Source organism: Xenopus laevis, chromosome 2L (assembly GCF_017654675.1).
Source record: "Xenopus laevis strain J_2021 chromosome 2L, Xenopus_laevis_v10.1, whole genome shotgun sequence".
Taxonomy (NCBI): Eukaryota; Metazoa; Chordata; class Amphibia; order Anura; family Pipidae; genus Xenopus; species Xenopus laevis.
Genome location: NC_054373.1, coordinates 174,245,675 through 174,269,931, shown reverse-complemented (window position 1 = coordinate 174,269,931; position 24,257 = coordinate 174,245,675). Strand labels below are relative to the sequence as shown.

The window sequence follows — 24,257 nt, the reverse complement described above, 5'->3', positions numbered from 1 at the left end:
TAATGTCCCAGACACAAATACTGGAGCATAAAATTGCCCCAAATGCTCAATTACCCAACACCTTGTGCTGCTCTCTGCTCCTCCCATTGGTTTAAATACATGACTTGCATAGCACTGGTGGGCACAAGGCAGCCACCTTCCACAGGAATTATTTTAAGGGCAGTGATCCCTAGTACCTTGCACCTGCTGCTGCACCCTAACCTGCATGTAAATGACAGGTAAGGGTGGGAGGGGCACCTATGTGCCTCTCCAGTCCACCCCTTATGAATTACAAATGCAAGCAATGCTGTATTCATACAGAAAGTGCAAATCCTTGCATTCCATTGTGGCCTGTGGGTGCTGACAATGGAGGAAGGTGCAAAGTGTGAATAATATGGTGGTTTGCACCTTTTTTGAACATTGCATCCAGTAGTGGTGTGGGCAGGCAAGTTCACAAAAGATTGGGGCCCCAGACACTCCAGTTTGACACTGAAAGCAACCAGTTCCTGCATTCATCGCTTACATGCATCTGTGTGAGTACAGTCGCATTAAAAAAAATTCAGCGCGTCTACTACTGTGCTCCCCTGAGGCTGAACACATAAAACCGGAATGCAGAGGAGCGCAGCTTCAAACGCCCGTGAGTAAGGGCCCTTACCAATTTAAACCTCTCATCACAGCCCCTGTCTGCTAGACCCCACCTCTAGACACCAGTGCAGTTGCCAATATTTACCAACCAGCCCTTAGTATTGATCAGACTACTTATAGGGATTCTGTCATGGGAAACCATGTTTTTTTTTTTAAGAAAATGCATCAATTAACAGCGCTCCTCCAGCAAAATCCTGCATTGAAATCCATTTTTCAAAAGAGCAAACAGATTGTTTTTCCTATTTAATTTTGAAATCTGACATGGGGTTAGATATGTTGTTAGTTTCCCACATGCCCTCAGCCATGTGACTTGTGCTCTAATAAACTTCAGTCACCCTTTACTGCTGCAGTGCAAATTGATACACCCGTCCGTTTTCCCTTTTAGAAGCCCATCAGCAGAACAACAGTAAAGGTGGCCATACATGGGCTCGATAAAAGCTGCCGACAGACCAAGTCGGCAGCTTATTGGCCTGTGTATGGGGCCCCCCGACGGGCTTCCCCGATGGAGATCTGGCCGAAAGTCGGCCAGATCTCGATCAGATGGGACAAAAAAATCCCGTTGGATCGCAGCCGCATCTTTTCGTTGATGCGGCCCCGCGATCCAACCCCCGTTCACATGCGTTAGGATCCAATCGTTGGGCCCTAGGGCCCACGATCGGATCAGCACAATATTGCCCACCTCAAGGTGGGCATATCGGAGAGAGATCCGCTCGTTTGGCGACATCGTGTATGGTTACCTTAAGGTAACCAGATAAAAGTTTCCTGCATTGCTGAATATGGCCCCATGCCCTAATGGAACATATGAGAACTGCACTCAAATACTAAAAATCCAAGTCCGGCCAAGTTGCAACTCCATCAGTTACATTGAGTAGTAGAAAAACTACACCATAAAAATCAGGACAAAATACCTTTAAAATTAGCCAGAGATCGGATTGGCCTATATATATCTGCTATGTGTTAGCACCTACGGCATGTTAGTAAATGGGCCCCAATATTTTAATCCTGTAGCATCTCATCAACAGATAAGGTTATATAGTGCCTTCATTTGTTTTTCACTGCAAGAAGAGCGGAAACTGGAGAGAAACGCACGGGGTGTTGGGTAAGTGCCAAAGGGAGATCTGTCATGTGAAAATGAACTCCATATTGAGCGCGGGTAAAGATATTTCAAGGCAAAAAAACACACAAGGTCAGCTAAGGGGAACACAACCACTGGAAAATGCCAGGGGGAACATTAAAACACATATTTTGATAATGTGAGGAAACACGCTGCATATCATATTTACATGCAGTGCATTAAATTCATGTTGCATAAGGTCAACGGATCATTGTAAAATATAGCATTTTCATTGTCGAGTAAGAAAGTACTCATGGTCATGTGCAAAAATGTCTGCCGACCTGGGAAACGCTTTAGGGCTTATTTACTAAAGGTGGGACTGGCTGCAATGAAGTGTGGCTTCGCTTCCTCATGTGCTGATGGACCATTCACTTACCATAACTCCCAAGATTTTGGAAATAAAAAGAGCGACAAAAAGAGTGGTAGCACATAGGGCGGGCAAAAAAGGACAATGCCCACTTTTGTGGCCACACCCCCTAATTACCATGTTCATTTTACAAAATTTGGCAGGTTAGGAAAGTTTGAGGACATTTCTGTGTTTTTTTCCCAGTAATTACAGTCCTCTTTGGGCAACTAATCTCCCAGAACTGCCTCCCTGCCAGCTAGAATCTAAATTGCCTGAGGGATGGCTTTGTTTTCCAAAGTCGCCCAAAGTTGCCTCACGAGGAACTTCGGGCGACTTTGGAAAACAAATTGCGCTGAGTGCCATCGCACTGGCGATTTAGATTCTAGCCGGCATCGAGGCAGTCCTGGGAGATTAGTAGCCGAATAAGAGGTGATTTGTCACCGGGCGACTAATCTCCCTGAATCTTCTCGTCTGTCTTTGCCCTTAAAGGAAAACTATATCCCCAAAATGAACACTTAAGCAACAGATAGTTCATATCATATTAAGTGGCATATTAAAGAATCTTACCAAACTGGAATATATATTTAAGTAAATATTGTCCTTTTACATCTCTTGCCTTGAGCCACCATTTCGTGATGGTCTGTGTGTTGACTCAGAGATCACCTGACCAGAAATACTTCAACTCTAACTGTAACAGGAAGAAGTGTGGAAGCAAAAGACACAACTCTGTTTGTTAATTGGCTCATGTGACCTAAGATGTATGGTTTGTTGGTATGTTTGTGACTACAGTGAATCCTACGATCCCAGGAGGCGACCCTTATTTTTTAAAATGGCAATTTTCTATTTATGATTACCCAATGGCACATACTACTAGAAAATTGTATTATTATGAAAATGGTTTATTTACATGAAGCAGGATTTTACATATTGGCTGTTTTATGGAATATCTTTTTATAGAAACCTACATTGTTTGGGGGGTATAGTTTTCCTTTAAGATGTAAATCTAAGTTCTCCCAAGAGACCTGCTTATCTTAATTGTTATAATTACTTATTTGCTTATCTCAAAATTATTACAAAAGTGCACCTGGAGGCTGTTCTGGGCTCTCAATATGGCGCATCAGCAGATTAAACTTTCAAACCTGCATTTTAACTCTGCATATTTATATTTATTAGGGATGTACCAAATCCACTTTTTCTGCCAAATAAAAAATCTTTCACAAAGGAGTTGCCAGTGGTGTAACTGTAGAGGAAGCAGAACCCATGGCCGCAGGGGATTTGGGGAAGAGAGGGGCCCGGACTGCGGGGGTCAACTTCCTCTATAGTTCTAAAGGACCCCTCCTTCCTCAGCCGCTCACTTACCTATGAGCAGTCAGGCATCAGAATGGGCCGGGAGTAGGTGGACGAGGGGTGGGCAGGTGTAGGGACACTTACCATGGTTTGGTGCACTCCCATTGTGTCACGTCGGCGCTCACATGTTGTGCCGCGTATGTTTTGATGCAATCGCGTGTTGACGTTTGTCGCCTATGAATCTGTGTCAAATGTTACCATATTTAAGGAAGCTTCAGACGCTAATCTGTACCAGGTTATTAAGGGTATTTCCCGAGCCTGAAAACACTGTATCCAAAAGGATGTGAGGATCTCCAAAAATATAGAAACAAATGTAAAAAGTAGAAAAATTTATTAGGACATGAAGACCTAACGCGTTTCGTGCCTATTGGGGCACTTTTGTCCTACTGAGTTTCCTTGTTGTTGCCGACCCTGCCTGTTTGACCACAAACCTTTGCTGCCCGTCTAGACCTCCTGCTTGTCTAGACCACCTGACCTTGAATCTTGGCTGCCTGCCCCGACCAGGATCTGTTGACCAAGTCTCCTGCCTCATCCCTGGTACTCCTCTTCAGCCATCATCCATAACTCCCAACATTTTAGAAATAAAAAAAAAGGACAAATTATTGACCAAGCCCATTTTTTCACCACACCCCCTAATTACCATGTTCGTTTTACAAAATTTGGCAGGTTATGAAAGTTTGAACATATTTCTGTGTTTTTTTCCAGTTGTTACAGTTTTGCTAATGAAGGTGAATTGCCCTTTAAGCTGTGAGTTATCTCCCAAGGGACCTCCTTATTTAAATTGTTACAATTACTTATTTGCTTATCTCAAAATTGTTACAAAAGTATCTTATCTGAACCTGGCTGTTCTGGGCTCTCTGCCAAAAGCCAATTAAGTTTGAAACATTGTATCTTTTTTTGGCAGTTCAGCGCAGAGAAAATGGGGACTTTCCAGTACAAATCCGTGACTACAGGTTGAGCTGTCAAAAGCGGGATGTCCCTCTGAAAACAGGACATTTGGGAGGTATGCATAATTTTTAACCTCACTGGGGGTTATTTATCAACGCTGGGCAAATTTGCCCATGGGCAGTAACCCATGGCAACCAATCACGATTGCTGCATTCATTGTTCTACTTGCAGCTGGCTCAAAAAGCTAATCACTGAATGGTTGCTATAGGTAACTGCCCATGGGCAAATTTGCCCAGTGTTGATAAATGAGCCCCAGTGACTTCTCTGCACTCACAGACCTCCTGTTCAACCTTCAGGCAGCAGCGTTCCTAGAGGGGGGCGGGCCCTGGTGCGTGACGTGCAGCCGGGCCCCGCCCCCTCCTTACGGTGCGCTGCAGGGTGATTTCAGTGGCGTGCGGCGCTGCCGGGGGGCCCTGAGGGGGTGCGGGCCCTGGCCCGCTCGCACCCCCTGCTCCCCCGGTAGTTCCGCCACTGCCTTCAGGTCGGATTTGTGTTGTGTGAGCCACTTGTGGGTCATGATCAGCTCGAATAAGTCCTTCTTTGCTGGAACCCCGGCTGGTAAGCCTGACAGGTAGGGATTTCAGTGCACCGGGCCCCTCCAAAGACTTTTTTTTCCAGTAAGGGACACACCAATCGGGAAAAAATTGTCACGTCATCCAAAGCCATGGGGGGTTATTTATCAAAGTCTGAATTTATCTCAATATTTTCTACTACAAACTCCGATCAAATCTGCTCGGTTTTTTTACGCTTATTTATTATTACATTTTCCTGAAAATTTGCTTTGCTGGAAAAAATCTGATTTTCACGATTTTTTCAGACTTTTTCATCTGATTTTCACGATTTTTTTTGTAATTTTCACCCGAAAACTCTGAAAACGTCGGGGTATTGCACGAAACCCAGCGCACATCAAAAAATCATTGAGACTTCTCCCATTAACTTATGTGCAACCTCGACAGGTCTGAGATGCCGGATTTTCTGATTAGGACTTTTCCATCCTCTGGGTTTAATAAATTCCGAAAAATTCGTGATTTTTGCAATCAGAGTTTAGTAAAAAACCCCCATGTTGTTTTAAGGGTTTGGATTTGGTTCCAGCCAGGCAATTGGATTCAGCTGAATCAAATGTAGGAATAGTGATATCCCTAATAATTTATTTATTGCAATGTTTGTCGTCCTTGTTTGTACTGTTACTGTATTGTAGAAATGTACAGTGCTGAAAATACATTAATAGATGTAAGAGGTTCACTGTATGTTTTTTTTCAGTTGGGGCCATTAAAGACTTTACTTCAAGATTCTACCTGTTGAGTGCCATGGACTATGAACATACTAATTTCAGAAGTACGGATTGCTGTGCTCTCATATAAACCCTGAGTTGTAGCCTCACATTGATCCGGGCTCCTCGTGGGCAGGGCCGACAGTACTACACTGTATCACACTGGACATTACTATTATTTTGAAACCGACGCATGGATTTCAGACGCGTAAAATTGTGAAATGGCTGGAATAGACTATGAATCAAATATTTTATGAATGTTACTGAATACTCTCTTCTCATAGAAACGACAAGCACTTTACCTCCAGTTAAGGATAAGCTCCCCAAGAGCATGAGGGTGATTGGGATTAGGGCTAATGTAATCTTCCCTATTGATGCAGTGACTTATGTTACCATACAGATGTGCTGAGGGAGCGATAGAGTTTAACCGAGTATAACACAGCTTTGAGTAAATGAATTCCACATGCTGTTTCACAAACACATTCCCATTCCTCTATACGTCCTGTGCTGCCTCTGATACACTCTCATACAGATCCTCAGCTTTATGGCTGCCTTGCTGGGCTTCTCACACTAATTCCTCCTCCCTCTTTCCAATGGAGAAAGTGGCCCCTAGGGAAATCTTAGGCATCTTATGTTGGCAACGGATCCCATTCCCATGAAGGAAAACTCTAACTTCCCCAACTCCATGGCAAGAGTTCTCATATCTTGTGCTCATTTCCTTTAAGCACAGATGTGTAGGAAACACCTACACAATTTCTTTTGCTCACGTTGATCCAGATTGTTTAGAGGCTTATTTGTCCGCGTTTTGGATGTTAAACTTGGGCTGTAGGAAAGGGAGCTGCAGCCTGACAGATACTGAGCATTCTGGTGAAAAAACTGAATTTTTCCCTCTGACCCACTTCAAAGTCAACAAAAAATTTTCAGGGTTTTCAAATCTTTATTTTTTTGACCATATTAGAATCCTTTTAGCACAATTGTCACGTCCGGTATCTCAAAACCCAGAATCAGGGTCGGACTGGGGGGCCCAGGGCCCACCGGGACTAATGTCCAGGGCCCCCTCCGACCCCTCGTCCCCCCCAATATGATGCGCCGAACGCGTATGGATAAAGGCGCCACTGCTGTGCTCCTAAATCAACAGGTGCTGAGCACATGCACATACGGCGCTGCGCAGCGCCTGAAAAAACGTTTTTTTCCACCAAATCTGATCAGGAGAGGGGACTTGCCTGGCAGGGGCCCATTAAGGGTCGGGACCCACCAGGTTTTTTCCCGGTGTCCCGCCGGGCCAGTCCAACACTGCCCATAATAGACGCCAAGGTTCCGGTCACGGCTGATGCTTCTGCCTCCTTTCACGTTGGGAGGAGCCTTTCGCTACTCGGATGCTGCCAAGTCTAAGGAGGTTATATAATAAGGTTCGAGTTCCCATGAAAATTCGAGTTTTCCAGTTGATTTTTTTGGTCAAAACTCATATTTTCAGGTTTAAAAAAAACCACCTGTAACTCAAAACTCCCCCCCCCCGACCCTGGAAATAGCTTGAATCTGAAAATACACCATCCAAAACCTGTCCAGGTCATGTACGAGTTAATAGCAGAGGTCCCTTGAACCATTTGAAGAAGTTAGCAGCCTGCATGATGTTTTTTGGAGAATTATGCCTAAAACTTGAATAAGTTGTGAGTGATTTATGTTTTTTTCCCACGGAAAACTGAATTGAGTCGAGTTTTTGGGTTTCGCAACTCGAACTCGCAGGATCAAGTTTTTTCCACTTCAAGTAGTGAGTTAATTCGAGATCATTTGAGGTATTAAAAACTCTAACACTCAAGCTATTCCTATACATGTCCCAGTCTCTTATTCAAATCACTGCGTGGTTGCTAGGGGAATTTGGACGCTGGCAACCAGATTGCTGAAATTCCAAACTGGAGAGCTGCTGAATAAAAATCGAAATAATTCAAAAACCACAAAGAACAGAAAATGAAAACCAATTGTCTCAGTATATAGTATATAGGTGACCGATGACTTTAAAAGCAAAATAGGGGGTCAGAGAATACTATAGAATAATAGAGAAACACTAGTGTGTATTTGTGCCAAGTCCATTGCACACCCAGTCTGTTCTGATGAATCACTGACAACTGCTCCGACTGATGCAGGGGAACATTGAGCTGTCACCACCCTGAAGGTATATGGCACCCAGAGAGTAAGGAGCAGATGTCATATTAATGTCTATTGCTGGAAATTGCATCCCTTTTAACCCATGATGTTGCTGGGATTGTGGAAAAAACACTGCATTGTGGATATTTGCAAGACACAATGTCAATCTGGGGCCTATGGCACGGGGAAGATTTTTCGGCTAGTGAGAGATGTTTCAGACACAGGAGAAGTGCCCAATACTTGCATGTGTTGCCCGTCATTCACATGAATAGCTGATTCAGTCTTATAATACACAAGAGCCACGAATATCCTTTAAATTATATCCTTAGTGCTTAGTGATGTCATCGGTTATAATCGGAGCCCAGTGATGTCATTTCTTTCACATGACCCACTGAAACGTGTGTATTATAATAAATAAAGTTCCCCCTGTTGCAAAATATGAGGATATTAGAAGTTACCTCGGCCTTCTGCTTTTATATGGTCATGGAACTTCTCGGTAATTTATAATATTCTTATATTTTACAAGAGGGGGTCATTTAATCCCTATATAATACACAAAAGCCATGAATATCTTGTAAATTATATCCTTATAAACGGTGAGTTCTGATGTCATCAGTTATAAACGGTGAGTTCTGATGTCATTTCTGTCACATGACTCCCTTAAACTTGTGTATTATAATAAATAAAGTACCCCCAGTTGCAAAATATGAGGATATTATAAGTTACCTCGGAGTTCCATGACCTGTATAAAAACACTCGGCCTTCGGCCTCGTGTTTTTATATGGTCATGAAACTCCTCGGTAACTTATAATATCCTTATATTTTACAAGTGGGGGTACTTTATTCACTATATTTTATATACTGGTCTATTTTAAGGGCTGAAACCTGCCAGTGACAAGAGGTTTCCACTCGTGTGAATGGCAGGTTACAGATTGGGGTATAAAGTTTCCCCACTGGAGAAGCTTCTTGTGCCATTACATTGAGGAGGGTGATATCTCCCCACCCTTCCATATCTCACTAGCCACCATCTTTAGCCCTTTCCTTATTGGCTCTCACTGTTCCTCCATCCTTTCCGACCCACCTATACATGTCCTGTCCATGTATTTCACCCCTACCAACCCCCACATATGCACATTTGTGCACAAAGGTGCATGTGCACAGGGATGTCATTTTTGTACCTAATGTGGCACCATACATACTGGACTTTTATTTGTTGAAGGTGCATGAGGTGAATAGTTTGTATATTGGGAATGCAGAAGGGCTCAAGTGGCTGGTCTGGCAACACCAAGCTGGACCTACCACCCACCTCAAGCTGTACCAGAAACCCCACTTTTTTACCCAAGCTGCCCAAATAATGCAGGCCCCGCCCCTTCTGGACATAAGAGGGGACGAGCCTACCACTGACATCAATCACAGGGAGGTTTTATCAAAAGTTGACAGCAAAGGTAATGTGGGGGCTCAAGGCAACAATGGCAATTCCAGAAGTTGGGCAACCACCTACCCAAAGCTGTCAGCCTCAGACTGGTAGTGCAAATTTACTAGTATCCAATAAAGAAAAGGAAGATCTGCCCTAACGCTACTACAGATGTTTCAGTGAAGCTTCGTCAGGAGTTCTTTCTCCTTAAAACAAACAGATTACTACAGCTCGGAAACTTCTACCGACTTCAGCAGATTTTAGTTTTCAAATAAATGTACCGATCGGCAATATCAGAGCTCAGTGAAGAGGGTCAGTGTTTGGCTGCATGTGACTACGCCCCAAGCTGCCCGGGGTATGGTCACCAGATGGAGTCCAATTCAGTAGACGGAGCAGATTCGAATGAATGATGTTTTGTGAGATGGAGAAGGAAAGGTGAGTGGAGTTGTTTGTGGTCTGTAAACATGGTAGGACAGAGCGGAACTCACAGCATGGAGTCTGTTACTTCTGGATGCCTGACGCTACAATCAGCAGCTCCTCTCTTAAGCCTGCTTACATTTTCCACCTGGAAACAGACTGTAGAAAATTGGCAAGCGTTGTGCAGGGAACATGGAAATGGAGCCTGAGAATGTCACAGTCAATTCTCCAAGCATATACAGAAAGGACATGACTGCTAAATAAAGTGCACCCAAATCAAACCCTATGCAGACTAAATTTCTTCACAAGCTTTCACTAAGACTCTGTGGTTAAATCATACAATTTAACACCAGCTTTTGACCTAGGGAAAGGACGTTCCGGTTCTGGTCTTTTTGCAATTGGCCCATCATTAAAACCTAGATGTCTCATGCACAGTAAAGCAAGGACCTTAATCTGCCCATGGACAAGGGTGGCTTCTATTCTTCTGTCATCTTCTGTAACATAGCAACAGATCAGCCCATCATCCAGAAATTCATACTCCAAAGGTGTTATTTATAGATGAGCCAAATTTGCCCCAATCCCACATAACCCATAGGAATCAATCAGCACTTAGAAAATATCAGCCCAAATAATGTTGGGAGAAGTTATTTAAAATCCAATAAATGGTTTCTGTTTTTGGCTGGCTGGTTTCACCTTCATACTGTCAGGTCTTAGTAGCTCTAGTAGGTTGGAGTTTGGACCAAGGAGGAAGCTGGTCTGCAGACTGAGCGAAAATAGTCCAATTTGCGGTACAAAGGGGGTTACGTAGAGCTTGACTAATATCCAGGCAAGAAAGTCAGGGCAGACAGAAGGGTCAGGCACCACGGATCAGTCAATACAAAAAATATAGCGCACCCAGGAACTCACTCAGGAAGAACCTATATTTGGGGATTTAACCTGGGTCTCTGGTGTCCTTTTATTTTGAATTCTCATGACAGTCGGCGACGTGATAATGGCATGCAGCATCACAATGCAGTGAGTTGAAGTCACAGTGTGGCCATGGGCTCCGCCATCTTGAAAACGAAGCAGAGTGCTTCACCATAGAACACTCCTGACACATATGCCACCACCCTGTAATATGTGGTGGGTGGACACATTGTTGGAGGGCTGCAGGTTGGATATCCTGAATGTATATATTAAAATATCTAACAACTGTAAAGCATCATGATGAATGTGAATTTACAAGAGTCATCTATTAAAAGCTGAAGATATGAAGACTACTTCTCAATGGCTTATGCCACCAGCCCGAAGAATACTTCCTACTGGATATAATGGTTTATGCCTCCAAGCTGCAGACAACTTCACATTATATATAGTGGCTTATACCACCAAGCTCAGAATGATTTCCCAATATATATATATATATATATATATATAGCAGGATTATAGAAAAATACCCGCACTCCTTCACATGCGTTTTTATGCCGGGTGCATGGCCAAATATGGTTATATAGAAAAATGGCAAAAAAGGACCAGCACTCCGTGTTCCAAGAAAGTCAAAATGGTTTATTCAAAACTCACAGTGTCCCCAACGTTTCGACCCTCTTTGGGGTCTTTATCAAGGATTCCTTGATAAAGACCCCAAAGAGGGTCGAAACGTTGGAGACACTGTGAGTTTTGAATAAACCATTTTGACTTTCTTGGAACACGGAGTGCTGGTCCTTTTTTGCCATTTTTCTATATATATATATATATATATATATATATATATATATATATATATATATATATATATATATATATATATATAAAATACATGGTTTATGCTGCAAGGCCAAAAGAGCACTTCCGATTGGATATAATGGTTCAGGAAACTAGGCTGAAGAACACTTCCCAACAGATATATAGTGAATAAAGTACCCCCACTTGTAAAATATAAGGATATTATAAGTTACCGAGGAGTTTCATGACCATACAAAGACACGAGGCCAAGGCCAAGTGTTTTTATACAGGTCATGGAACTCCGAGATAACTTCTAATATCCTCATATTTTACAACTGGGAGTACTTTATTTATTATAATACACAAGTTTCAGTGAGTCATGTGACAGAAATGACATCAGAACTCACAGTTTATAACTGATGACATCAGAACTCACCGTTTATAAGGATATAATTTACAGGATATTCATGGCTTTTGTGTATTATAATGGATTATGCCACAAAGCTGAAGAGAACAGCCCATTGGATATTATGGTATATGCCACCAATCGGAAGAACATTTTAGATTAATGGGCAGATTTATTAAAAGTCAAATTTCAAATTGATATGATTTTTTTTTACTTTAATAAATTTGAATGAACTCACAACTCGAATGGGAGGTTATTTATGAAAAAATTTGAATGTCTAAAAATTGGATCAAATGGGAAGGAACCCGAAAATTAGTTTCTTATTCTAATCAAATTTTCGAATGTCAGGACGGCTCTTAACATATTTAAATGGATTAATGGACCTCTGCCATTGATTTAAAAATGAATTCGGCAGGTTTAAGGTGGCGAATATTCGAATTAGAACTGATTCCATGGTTGAGGTGTGATAAATCTGACATTCAAATTTACATTCGAATTGGGGGATTAAAATTTGAATGTGTGAATTTTGACACCAAAAAAAAAAAAGAATTTAAAAATTTCGAATTCACTATTCGACCATTAATAAATCTGCCCCTATATGTAATTATTTATGCCATAAGGCTGAAGAGCACTTCCTATTAGACATGATGGTATTTTCCACCAGAAGAAGATTTATGCCACGGGAATGCTTATGTGTAAGAAGCTCCTTTATAAGCTAAAATACATATATAGTTTTTCTTTTAAATAAAGCCCCAGTACCCAAACTTTCAGCCAGGGGAGGAAGAAACAGAATTCTGTTTGGGGTAGCAATCAACAAAAGTTTTCCTTTGAAGAGCTCATAATTGTACATGACTTTACAGCAATGGGTCCATATTTGGGGAGACTAAGGCTCCCTAATTCTACATTATCCTCTGCCTATGCTCTCTGAGGAACCGATCCATACTGCACAAAAGCATTTCTTATACTGTGTATCAATTCATTCCAGATGTGCTCTTATAAATGCAAATGTCTGTGTTAGTCAAGCAATATGGCCTGGCAGCTGCAATTTCCCCCGAGGCCTGACCTTCCTGTATAGCAAAACATTCGACAAGAAGCAAAGCTCTGCCCATCACTACAGCTGTGTAGACATTTTAATTTAGCCAGATACCCCAATGCAGGTTAAAAACATTTTACAGGGGAGTCATAATAAGTACATCATATACAATATATATATATATTTATATCCTGCATAACTGCTTATTACGCTTGACCCCCTTAATGGTTTAAACCAGATGGTGCTACAAATTTTTCAGCTTTGATTTACTAATCTTACAAAGCCAAGTGAAAAAAGTGTTTCTGAAACATTAATAGACAAGCCTGGCAGGCCCCGGCCCTTGTGGGCCCCGCTGACCCTGCCAGCAACGCTCCTAATGATAAGAGAGCTGAAAGTAAAAGAAACGATATGCATCTGAAGTGGCACAGGGTGCAGGTGGTGGTGGTGGAGGAGGAGCGTTGGTGGATGGAGGACTAAGAGACTGGGGTGGAGGGCCCCAAGGTTGTAGCCTTGGACACCTCAGTCCAACACTAGAGACATATCAGTCAAGCAAAGTAGAGGTCATGCCCTATGGGTTTTAGGAACCACATCAAGGACCTCTAAGGCTTCCAGGCCCTACATAGAAATTTCAATAATACTTTTCCTGACTCTTTACACACTAAATGAATACATCATAATATCTATGTTAAAGGGATGCTGTCATGAGAAATCAAAAAGTTTTTTTTCCAAAACACATCAGTTAATAGTGCTGCTCCAGCAGAATTCTGCATTGAAATCCGTTTCTCAAAAGAGCAAACTGATTTTTTTATATTTCATTTTGAAATCTGACATGCGGCTATGTTGTCAGTTTCCCAGCTGCTCCCAGTCATGTGACTTGTGCTCTGATAAACTTCAGTCACTCTTTACTGCTGTACTGCAAGTTGGAGTGATATCACCCCCCCCAGCAGCCTAACAACAGAACAATGGGAAGGTAACCAGATAACAGTTCACTAACACAAGATAACAGCTGCCTGATGGATCCAAGAACAACACTCAATAGTAAAATTCAGGTCCCACTGAGACACATACAGTTAGGAGTAGGAGGAACAACAGCCTGCCAGAAAGCAGTTCCATCCTAAAGTGCTGGCTCTTTCAAAATGACCTGAGATGCACCTACACACCAATATTACAACTATTACAAAATTTCAGGAGGGAAATTTTATATTGTAGAGTGAATTATTTGCAGTGTAAACAGTGTAATTTAGAAATAAAAACTACACCATAAAAACCATGACAGAATCCCGTCAACAACACATATTTTAATACAGGCATGTGGCCTCTTATTCAGAATGCTCGGAATCTGATGTTTTCCTTTTAAGGGGTCTGTTATTGGATCTCCATAGTGAAGAACCATCGAAACCCAATATGATCATCATCATCATTTATTTATATAGCGCTGTCAAGATACGCAATTGTTTTTGCCTCCAATAAGGATTAATTATATCTTAGTTTGGATCACGGTCGTACAAAGTACTTTTCACCCAGTACAGTTTCACAGCAGAACTGATGGTTTCACCAGCGGCAAACATTTTTTTACAAGTCCGAGCTACAATTTCTCAATGTGGTCTGTTTCACCGGAAAAAACACTCCCGGCAGAAGTCATTAATCCACCCCTTGCCTCCCACATCTGCTGCTTCTCGGCATTTTGGAGAGACCTCTGCATTCACTACACTGCATAATTAATGGAGAATTAAATAGGGGTTTTGGTCAACCTGATTTTGAGAATTTCTGGCCTGAGCAACTGGGACTGAGGATATACAGTATGCTATTGCTATGCAAAATGCTTCCCATTATTTTGGTGGAATGTCGCACAATTTTATGAGATTTTGTGAAGTTTTTACTTAATGCAAAACACCCCATGCCCTTACTGTGCCATAAACTAATCACTTGTGTCTACCTACTGAGCAGTGCAAGGTGCACTCTGCCCTCTGTCCAAAAACTGGGGTTCATGTTTCATTTGCATACTTCCTAACTGTCCTGTTTTTAGAGGGACAGTCCCTCTTTTGACAGCTCAACCCACAGTCCCTCGTTTGTACTGGAAAGTCCCAATTTTCTCTGCACTGAACAGCCAGTGAAAGAAAAAAAGTTTCTAACTTAATTGGCTTATGGCCGAGAGCCCAGAAGGTTCAGATAAGATAGTTTTGTAACAATTTCAAGATAAGCAAATAAGTAATTGTAACAATATAAGATAACAGGTCCCTTCGGAGAAGTTAGACTCACAGCTTAAAGAGCAATTCACCTTCATTGCTTCAAACTGTAATAGCTGTAATAACTGAAAAAAATATGTTCATAACCTGACAAATTTAGTAAAATGAACATGGTAATTAGCAGGTGTGGCCACAAAATGCTCATGGTCATGAGGAGGTATGAATTTGTGAGATGCCACTGCATATAAGTCCCCATGCAAGTCTTTGCACCACTACACAGTGGCTAGAGAATGACTTTTATATTTAATATTGGAAGTTGTACTTGGCTATGTTGCTAAAATAGGGTCTGCTCTGAAGGTGCCCCAGTACCATTGTTGGACTTGGGGGCCCAACAGGTATGCTGCCTCAGGTTCCCCCACACCGCACCCTCGCCACAGTCACAAAGGCCTCTACAGCCCCCTTCCGCAGCCAGAACACCCCCCCACCCATACCTTTTCCTTCAAATGTCTATGAACGTGGCAAACGAAGGAAGTTTGGAACCGGGGTAATGGCTATAAGCAGGGAGCAGATGGGGCCACCAGGTTTTTACCCGGTGTGCCGCCTGTGCAGTCTGACCTGCCCAGTACCCAAATGCTCTGTTAATTCTCTATTAAAATTGCTTTCACTCTTTTCTCCTTGAGAGCCAACAGATATCTTCTTTGTCTCATCCAGCTTTCCCTCCACTTTCAACCAAAGTTCCCTGGGATATCCCTTTTCTAAAACTATCCGGTGTTTTACCGGCCTGGCCAGAAAAAATTATGCTTGGTGCCAATATTATAAATAAGACGATACATTTCTAATCTTATTTTTATTCCAGAAGAGGTAGCAACCCTATTAATATACAGTAACATAAAAGCTCCTAATCCAACACAAACAGTATGACTTGTTATGAAAAATTATATCTGGAACGGTCTAAATCCTATGACGGACGAATGGCTAGTGTCAGAGGGTTGATAGTTGTCACCCCCGCCCTCTATGACGCCATAACGCTATAGGGCCCAAGGCAGGATGGACTATAAGGGCTAATGGTCTACTGTGGACAATGGTCACTCATATAGCTTATACTAGGCCATACAAACAAAAGATCATCACTCTGTTACTTAAAATCCAGAGTGCCAGCATAGTGTCAGACTGTCTTGTGGGGCCCCTTTTTGCATAAGTGTTGCTCAAACTTACTGGAAATACCACATTGGCTATGTTTAGCTAATAGCTGATTGTGAGGCTGCGGACTGTTGGAACTAAGAACAATATGTTGCAATATTGTCTGTAAAACTTGTAAGACTAAGCAAATTATCTAGACATTAATTGTACAAGGAGGAGTCAGACTATGTATGGTATTGGCATACCCCCATTTGTTATCACCCCCATCTATGACATCAAAATGGGTATATAAACTTATGTTATGTGGGAGTATCTTTGGGAAAGCATTCGGGTACCACCCAGGTGACACACCGACCGCTTCCCCAGGCAAAACCTATTGTCTTATATTTTGGACACAATAAACTACCTCATTGTATTTGAACTTGCACTATTTCGTGGTTTTGCTTTACGTACGAGGTCATAGAGGTACAAATATAACAACAGACTACAGTTTTATTAGAAGATAAATTAATACTCATTAGCTTCTCAGGCTGCCACAGTAGAATAACTCAATATAACAACGTAAACTGAACACACATAGCTTTAACACCCTGTGCCAAGCCTAAAACTAAGACTCCTCCTGAACCACCTCTAACAAAACCAAGTACAGACACTCTTTGCTAAAGCCTAGCCCCAGGCCTAGTCTTTACAGCCCCCAACATACAATTTAACCTTAGGGTCCTCCCTTTTTCAGCTAACCCCAGGACAGCCCCCTGTCAGATGTTGCAACTACATACCCTCCCTACTTGCCTCCAGCACCTCCCAGTTCAACCTTAAGGCACGAGAAAATGAAGCCTCTCTCTCTTCACCAGGGTTCCCCAAACTTTTTTTTACCTGTGAGCAACATTCATAAGTAAAAAGAGTTGGGGAGAAAAGTAAGCATGTAAATGCTGTGATTGGCTATTTGGTAGGCTCTATGTGCTGGCAGCCTACAGTAGACTCTTTTTCGCAGTACAACTGGTTTTTATGCAACTGATATTTTCCTCCAAGCCAGGAGTTCAAAAACAAGCAGCTTCTTTGACGCCACTGTGAGCAACATCCAAGGGGTTGGTGAACAACGTAGTGCTCACGTGCCACTGGTTGGGGAAAACAGCTCTAGGCTGTAAGGTACTCTGCCCCTAACCTTCAAATCCCACTTTAAACGTTCCCGTACCCTGCCACTGGAACTGCAGCTGAGAACTACCATACCCATAACTCCCAACCACAATAACCTCTAAAGGGTGGCTATTTCATCCCCCAGGTTTAATGATGCTACCATCTTCACCAGGCTCACTCCTCACCAGGCCAATAGACAAGCTGTAAGCAAAAAGTTGACCCAAACACAGAAACAAATTTTACTGTAACCGCTAGTACCTTTGCTAACGTTCAATAATACAAGAGGCTCATTGGGAAACTTGCCAAGTGTCTACAGCCCATCAAGACCTAAAAGAGAAACAGATAAGAGCATAGAATCTGCCCAGCTCTTGCATGGAATCAACTGGATTGTATTAACTAATTATTTTTATGATCGAGACATTACTAGTCACAGATTCTCTTCCCAGGACCTATTTCCAAGGGGGATCACTTTGGTCTCTGGTGTTTTTAGCAATTAATGATATAACTGTCATATCTTCTCATTAGACTGGCAGTTTTTTTCCTGCATACATAAGGTCCCACTGCCTGCTAAGACAGACAGAAGTGGGCCAACCGTCAATCTAGGAAATCCCCGGGACCACAGATATAAATGTAAAAGCAAGTTAAAATATAGACATCTCCGTCGGCCCTACGCATATCATGCCCAGTAGGCACTTAGTCATGAGCCCATCAGTCTTGAGTTAGAATCTACGGGAACCCCATAGCAATATGTTTTCCCCTCAACTTCCAAGAAGCAAGGTCCCCCTGAAGGTCCTCTTCTTCTGCCGCTACCTCCACCCCTACTTTGGTACATACGGATCTATCGTGTCTGAATAATTGTTTCCTTAAGCAACTGCTCACAGAAAAAGCCTTTCAAGACCACAATTAGCTTCTCTACACATTGAAGGCTAAAATAAATATATATATAGCATGCTTTAGTTCCAAAAATAGCAACATTCTTGTTCATGTAGGAAACACGGCAAGCAGAATGTCAAGGCTTAAGCAGATTACAACATATACAGCTCTCCAACAATGAGAGACGTACATAATAATAAAATAACTGCCACGTTCAAGGAAAACAATGCGATAGTCACAAAATGCTTTTCTTTTGCCACCAACAAGAATCAGTTCCAGCTTCATTCAAGTTTCTGTTTCATTATTCCAAAAAAAATTATCAGAAAATGAGAATTATTCAGAATATACTCAGGGAAAAGGAAGTCTAAAAATTTAAAATGTAATTTAAAGGAAGTGCCCTTTTTTAACTTTTCTGGTTAATGACCCCTACTGTATTATAATTACAAAATCATTAAAAAAAATGTCAATTTGTTTAAAGGATAAGTAAACCTTTAAAAAAATTGAATGTACAATTAATGCGAGTCTAATAAAGTTTGCAATGCACATTCATTATTATTATTATTTTTTTTAATTCCAAGATATTAACGGATACATGCACTATTACTATTTATGAATTTTGTTATAACAGCACCACCTGCTGGTCATTCTCCCACCAGTCTGACCACCAAGTAGTCAAGGAAGTTGTCAGGAGAAAGAAAGAGGCTGCTCTGATGTTCTTCTGCTTAGGAAAAAAATGAGAAAACTTTCTCAAATCTTTCCTAAGCAGAAGAACATCAGAGCAGCCTCTTTCTTTCTGGTGAGAACTTCCTTGACTACTTGGTGGTCAGACTGGTGGGAAAATGACCAGCAGGTGGCGCTGTTGTAACAAAACTCATTCATATTAACAGTACATGTATCCTTTAATATCTTGGAATTAAAAATAAATAATGAATGTACATTGCAAATGTTCTTTGAATAACACTCTCATCAATTTTACAGTCACTTATTTTAAAAGTAGATAAAGTGTGCTTCAAAAGCGGATTAGGCTCTTTGCAGCCCCGGTTGCACGCCGTACTATTTTAAAAGTGTTACATATCCTTTAAAATGGCCTCTATGGAAATGGCCTTCATGTAATTTGGAAAACTCCATCAGCTTTCTGGATAAGGGATCCCATACATGTAAACAACTTAAACCCCTGAAAACTAGGCCACTTTGGGTTAAACTAGCTAGGCCGTGGTTTTCTCCATATGTTGTATGCTTCTCTCTCTCTCTTTGATTCATTTATAGGCATGTGCTGAAGGCTGGTGTCAGGAAAACCCAAAGTCAATCATAATAACGTTTTCCCACATTCCACTGCCAATGTAAATTAGAATGGCCCTGAACTGCTTACACTTCTCTCCCAATCTGTTCTCCAGCATGACTGATAGCAGGGCCTACAAAAACACAAGCTGTACAAGAATATTTCCTTTTACCAATCTGAGCCGTGGATCTCACAAGGTCATGTCTTGGCACAATAGCAATATTTTTTTTTAAAAATAAACCTTTTGTTTAGTACCAAGCAGTCACTGATTTAGGAAACAATACAAGTTTTGGGGGTACTGTACTTACACACATTATACTGAATGATGAAAGCTATTTTATTATAATACGCAAGAACCATGGATATCTATGTAACTATATGTATATTTATTTATGTGTCTCAGTGATGTCATCAGTTAGTAATGAGCACATTTTTTCAGCAGACATTAATTTCTTGCGTGAAAATTTTTCCATGAAAAACCATCAACTGAGTTTTGGCGAAAGAAAAAAATGTCCATTGACTCCAATGCTTTTTGTGAATTTCCAGCTAAGTGAAAGGGGACAGATTTGCTCATCACTAGTTATATATTACAAGTATATGTTGTTAGTGATGTAGTTTATGATACATGACTTACTGAAAGTTTTGTATTATAAAAAATAATGTATCCCCATTGCATATTAGAATCTGAATATTAGAAGTGTTTTCTGACTTGTATAACAGCCTGCAGCCTTGTGTCTTTATATGGTCACAGTGACGTCTAATATCCTTATCATTTACAGTAGGGGGTACATTATCTCTTATAATACATGAGTGATACTCAGAGTTCCCTGTATAACTCAGCCTGCAGCCTTGTGTCTTTATATGGTCACAGAACCCCTCAGTGTCGTCTAATATCCTTATCATTTACAGTAGGGGGTACATTATCCCTTATAATACACGAGTGATACTCAGAGTTCCCTGTATAACTCAGCCTGCAGCCTTGTGTCTTTATATGGTCACAGAACAACCCCTCAGTGACTTCTAATATCCTTATCATTTACAGAAGGGGTACATTATCCCTTATAATACATGAGTGATACTCAGAGTTCCCTGTATAACTCAGCCTGCAGCCTTGTGCCTTTATATGGTCACAGAACAATCCCTCAGTGACTTCTAATATCCTTATCATTTACAGTAGGGGGTACATTATCCCTTATAATACATGAGTGATACTCAGAGTTCCCTGTATAACTCAGCCTGCAGCCTTGTGCCTTTATATGGTCACAGAACAATCCCTCAGTGACTTCTAATATCTTTATCATTTACAGTAGGGGGTACTATATCCCTTATAATACATGAGTGATGCTCAGAGTTTCCTGTATAACTATAATTTATTATAAAATATGCTGCAAAGTTACATCATTTAATTTTTAAAAATAATAATGCTGCTTGTACAGTATGCCTTTATATGTACTTTATACTGCTCATGGTTAAAATCTATGTGCTGAAATAGGAGGCAGCTTAGTAGGCAGATCATATATATTGTCCAAGGCAGTGATTACGGAGCTGTGGGTCAGGACCTCCGAGGGGATCACAATTTTCTTTTTTAAAAGGGTCACAGATTTCTCAGGGCAGACATCTGCACCATATCTCGTCTATACAAGCACATGCCATAAAATAAAGTTAGAGAAAAGTTGGTATTTGAAGGATGGTTTAGTTAAGCAGAGCGGGGAACTAGATTTATGAGAACATTGCAGTAACATTTACTTCCCTATAGTGATTTTCATAAAGCCACCAATCATCAAACAAATGCATGGGTACATAATGGGGAAAGCAGCACAAAAATGCATTCTTAAAGGAGAAACAACACCAAGACTTATAGGTACAGAATGCAAACAGCTGCTCTCTACTACTATGAAATAAATATTTTAAAAAAAGATTTAACAAAAAGTGCAGTTGGCTGGGCAGTGTAAATAATGTGCCAAATATACAGGCTAATTAATTTTATCAGGATGTGGCATTCTTGAAAGGTGATCTAAACAAACTGGCATCTGAGCATCTCAATGACAGATGAGATTGATGGGTTAATTTGCATTTCCCCTGGGGTACAAGATCTAGAGCAGGGATCCCCAACCTTTTGAACCTGTGAGCAACATTCAGAAGTAAAAGGAGTTGGGGAGCAACACTAGCATGAAAAATGTTCCAGGGGTGCCAAATAAGGGCTGTGATTTGCCATTTGGTAGCCCCTATGTGGATTGTCAACCTAAATTGAGGCTCTGTTTGGCAGCACACCTGGTTTTTATACAACCAAAGCTTGCCTCCAAACCTGGAATTCAAAAATAAGCTCCTGCTTTGAGGCCACTGGGAGCAACAGCCAAGGGGTTGGAGAGCAACATGTTACTCACAAGCTACTGGTTGGGGATCACTGTTCTAGAGTGTTAAAGGGCTCAAGAGCATGCCATCTAGTGCTCATCTGGTTACAGGCATCTGCAAATGCTAATGTGCCATAGAGGTATATAAAAAAAACACGTTAGTAGAACATTTGAATGCAAGAAAATCCAACATTTTTTGGACTCCCCATTGTAGTATGAATCTTTACTGATAAGCCATGCATGAAGGGCAATGGATTCCATTCAGATCTCAACAGAATTACAAGAGAGCACCACAAGTGAAGTTGGCCTCATAGCTCTAGAGCAGTGATCCTCAACCAGTAGCTCATGAGCAACATATTGCTCACCAACCCCTTGGATGTTGCTCACAATGGCCTCAAAGCATGTGCTTATTTTTGAATTCCAGGCTTGGAGGCAAGTTTTGGTTGCATAAAAACCAGATGTACTGCCAAACAGACCTCCTGTAGGTTGCCAGTCCACATAGGGGCTACCAATAGCCAATTACAGCCCTTATTTGGCACCACCCAACTCTTTTTACATCTGAATGTTGCTCACGGGTGAAAAAGGTTGGGGACCCTTGCTCTAGAGGCTCAATACCATAAAATGTCCAAGGGTAATACATAATTCAAAGACCTAACTAGCACAGATCTTAGGGCCTGAATATATTAAGACAAGACTGCAAGCTATGGCACAAATGCACAGTGAGTAAGCATTATTTCTCTTACCAGTTCTATGTAAACAAGAAATGACCAGAAGAACTGATCATAACTTACTGTACCTGTTGTGGGTGAACAGATGAATAGTGAAGACCCGAGATTGGTTGGTTTTGCTGTAGTTTTGTAAATGTCATCTTTTGCTGAAATGTAGTTGGCCTTGATAGCTGTTGGTTGGAGACACTTTGTACCTGTTCATGGTGTTGTTTTGATGAAGATGTTGGTTGCTTCTGCTGAGGATATTGTAACACGGGTTTGCTTGGATTGTTCACGACAGAAGACATTTGTTGGTTTGACTGGTCGTGGTTAAAATGAAACAAAGGCTTAATATTGCTATGAATTTGTTCTTGAGTGGAATGGGTGGCATTGACTGCACACTTGGCAGAATCCTGTGTTTTTATTAGTTCATTGGTGCTATTTTGAGAACTTGCATTCTGCTTATAAAGATAGCTGCTCATCATTTTGGCCCCATTTACAGGTACATTGCTTGTGGACGGACTATGAGAACTTAACTGTTGATGTCGAAATGAGCTTGGAATGTTTACATCTCCAAAGGGCCTTGGTGTCAATCCATTTGGCGACATGTTTGGCCAGCTTGAAGGCTGGTTTGGCTGATGTTGGTGAATGATATTATTCTGTCTGTTAGCAGCTATTTGCTTTAGCTGTTGGGCATGAGATAATTCCTGCCAGCTGTGCAATCGGTTTGTACCAGGCACCTGTGTCTGTGATGGGTTTTGGGGTGCTGTGGTATTTGGTGAAGATGTCAAAGGGGCATTAGGAATTGGAAAGGCTGGTCCTGTAGAAGAAGGCCTCATCTGGGGTGAAGCAATACAAGCAGAATCTAGGCCAGGTGAATATTCACTTTTTATAACAACTTTGTCTAAAGGCATGGATGAAGATGTCCGTTGATTTTGGTGGCCTAGATCAATGTGGAAAGGTTCATCTTGCTTTATAGTGATATTTATCATGTTTTGCAATTCAGTATCACTCATGGGTGGTACCGAAATGTAAGTAAGCTCATTAAATAATTCCTGGAGGTCAGGATCCATAAACTGCTCTCCTGAATCCTCCCCACATTTCATCTGATTTTCATGGGACAGAGGAATGTCTAAATGCTTGCCACAAGACACAGCTTCTCCTGGTTCCTTTTTTATATCCTTAAGAGCAAAGCCAAATAAATCATTGGAATTGCAGTTGCTGTTGTTGTTGCTATGAATGGTGCTTCTGGGTCCTGAAAGCTCCATCTGTGCATCTCCAGTATTGAGCTGGTGAAGCCCATCAATGTTATGATATTCGCTTTGTGCGGCTAAAAGATGCTCATTTCTTAGTTTCTTAAAATCAAGGAACGAATGGTCTGAAATGCCATTTGCTCTCTTACTTTGTGGAGGCGAAACAACCAATCTCCTCTTCAAAGAGCCTTGCAGCTGAAAGAAATGATACAAACATTACATTAGAACAGTACACTATAGAATTCAATTGTTGAATTTATTTAGAAAAATATGAAGTTAACTGGGCAGTTCATCTTGAAATTAAGTTGTAATATGATGTAGACAGTGGTATTCTAATCTGTAACTGGGTCTTCGCATTCCTATTGCAATCAAAACCAATGCCTCCCTCATATGAAACATTGCCAATAAAACTGCATTTAAGGCTACAGGTTTCTCTAAGCTGTACTTTTAACTCCACAGAAAAACTCATACTAGAACAAAGTAATTCCATTTTATTGAATATTCTTAAAAACACAAATTAAAATCTTTTCAGAATAGAAGAAGACAAAGACGAAAAGAAAAAATTAGAAGAG

At 41.2% G+C, this 24,257-nt stretch overlaps 1 protein-coding gene across 1 annotated transcript in view; it reads right to left on the bottom strand.

Moving 5' to 3' along the window:
- The window catches only part of maml2.L (mastermind like transcriptional coactivator 2 L homeolog), a 116,923-nt gene that overhangs the window by 24,756 nt on the left and 67,910 nt on the right, over positions 1–24,257 (bottom strand). Inside the window, exon 3 of the mRNA XM_018247769.2 lies at positions 22,522–23,880. Within this exon, the coding sequence (XP_018103258.1) occupies positions 22,522–23,880 (1,359 nt within the window). The remainder of the gene's footprint in view (positions 1–22,521; positions 23,881–24,257) is intronic.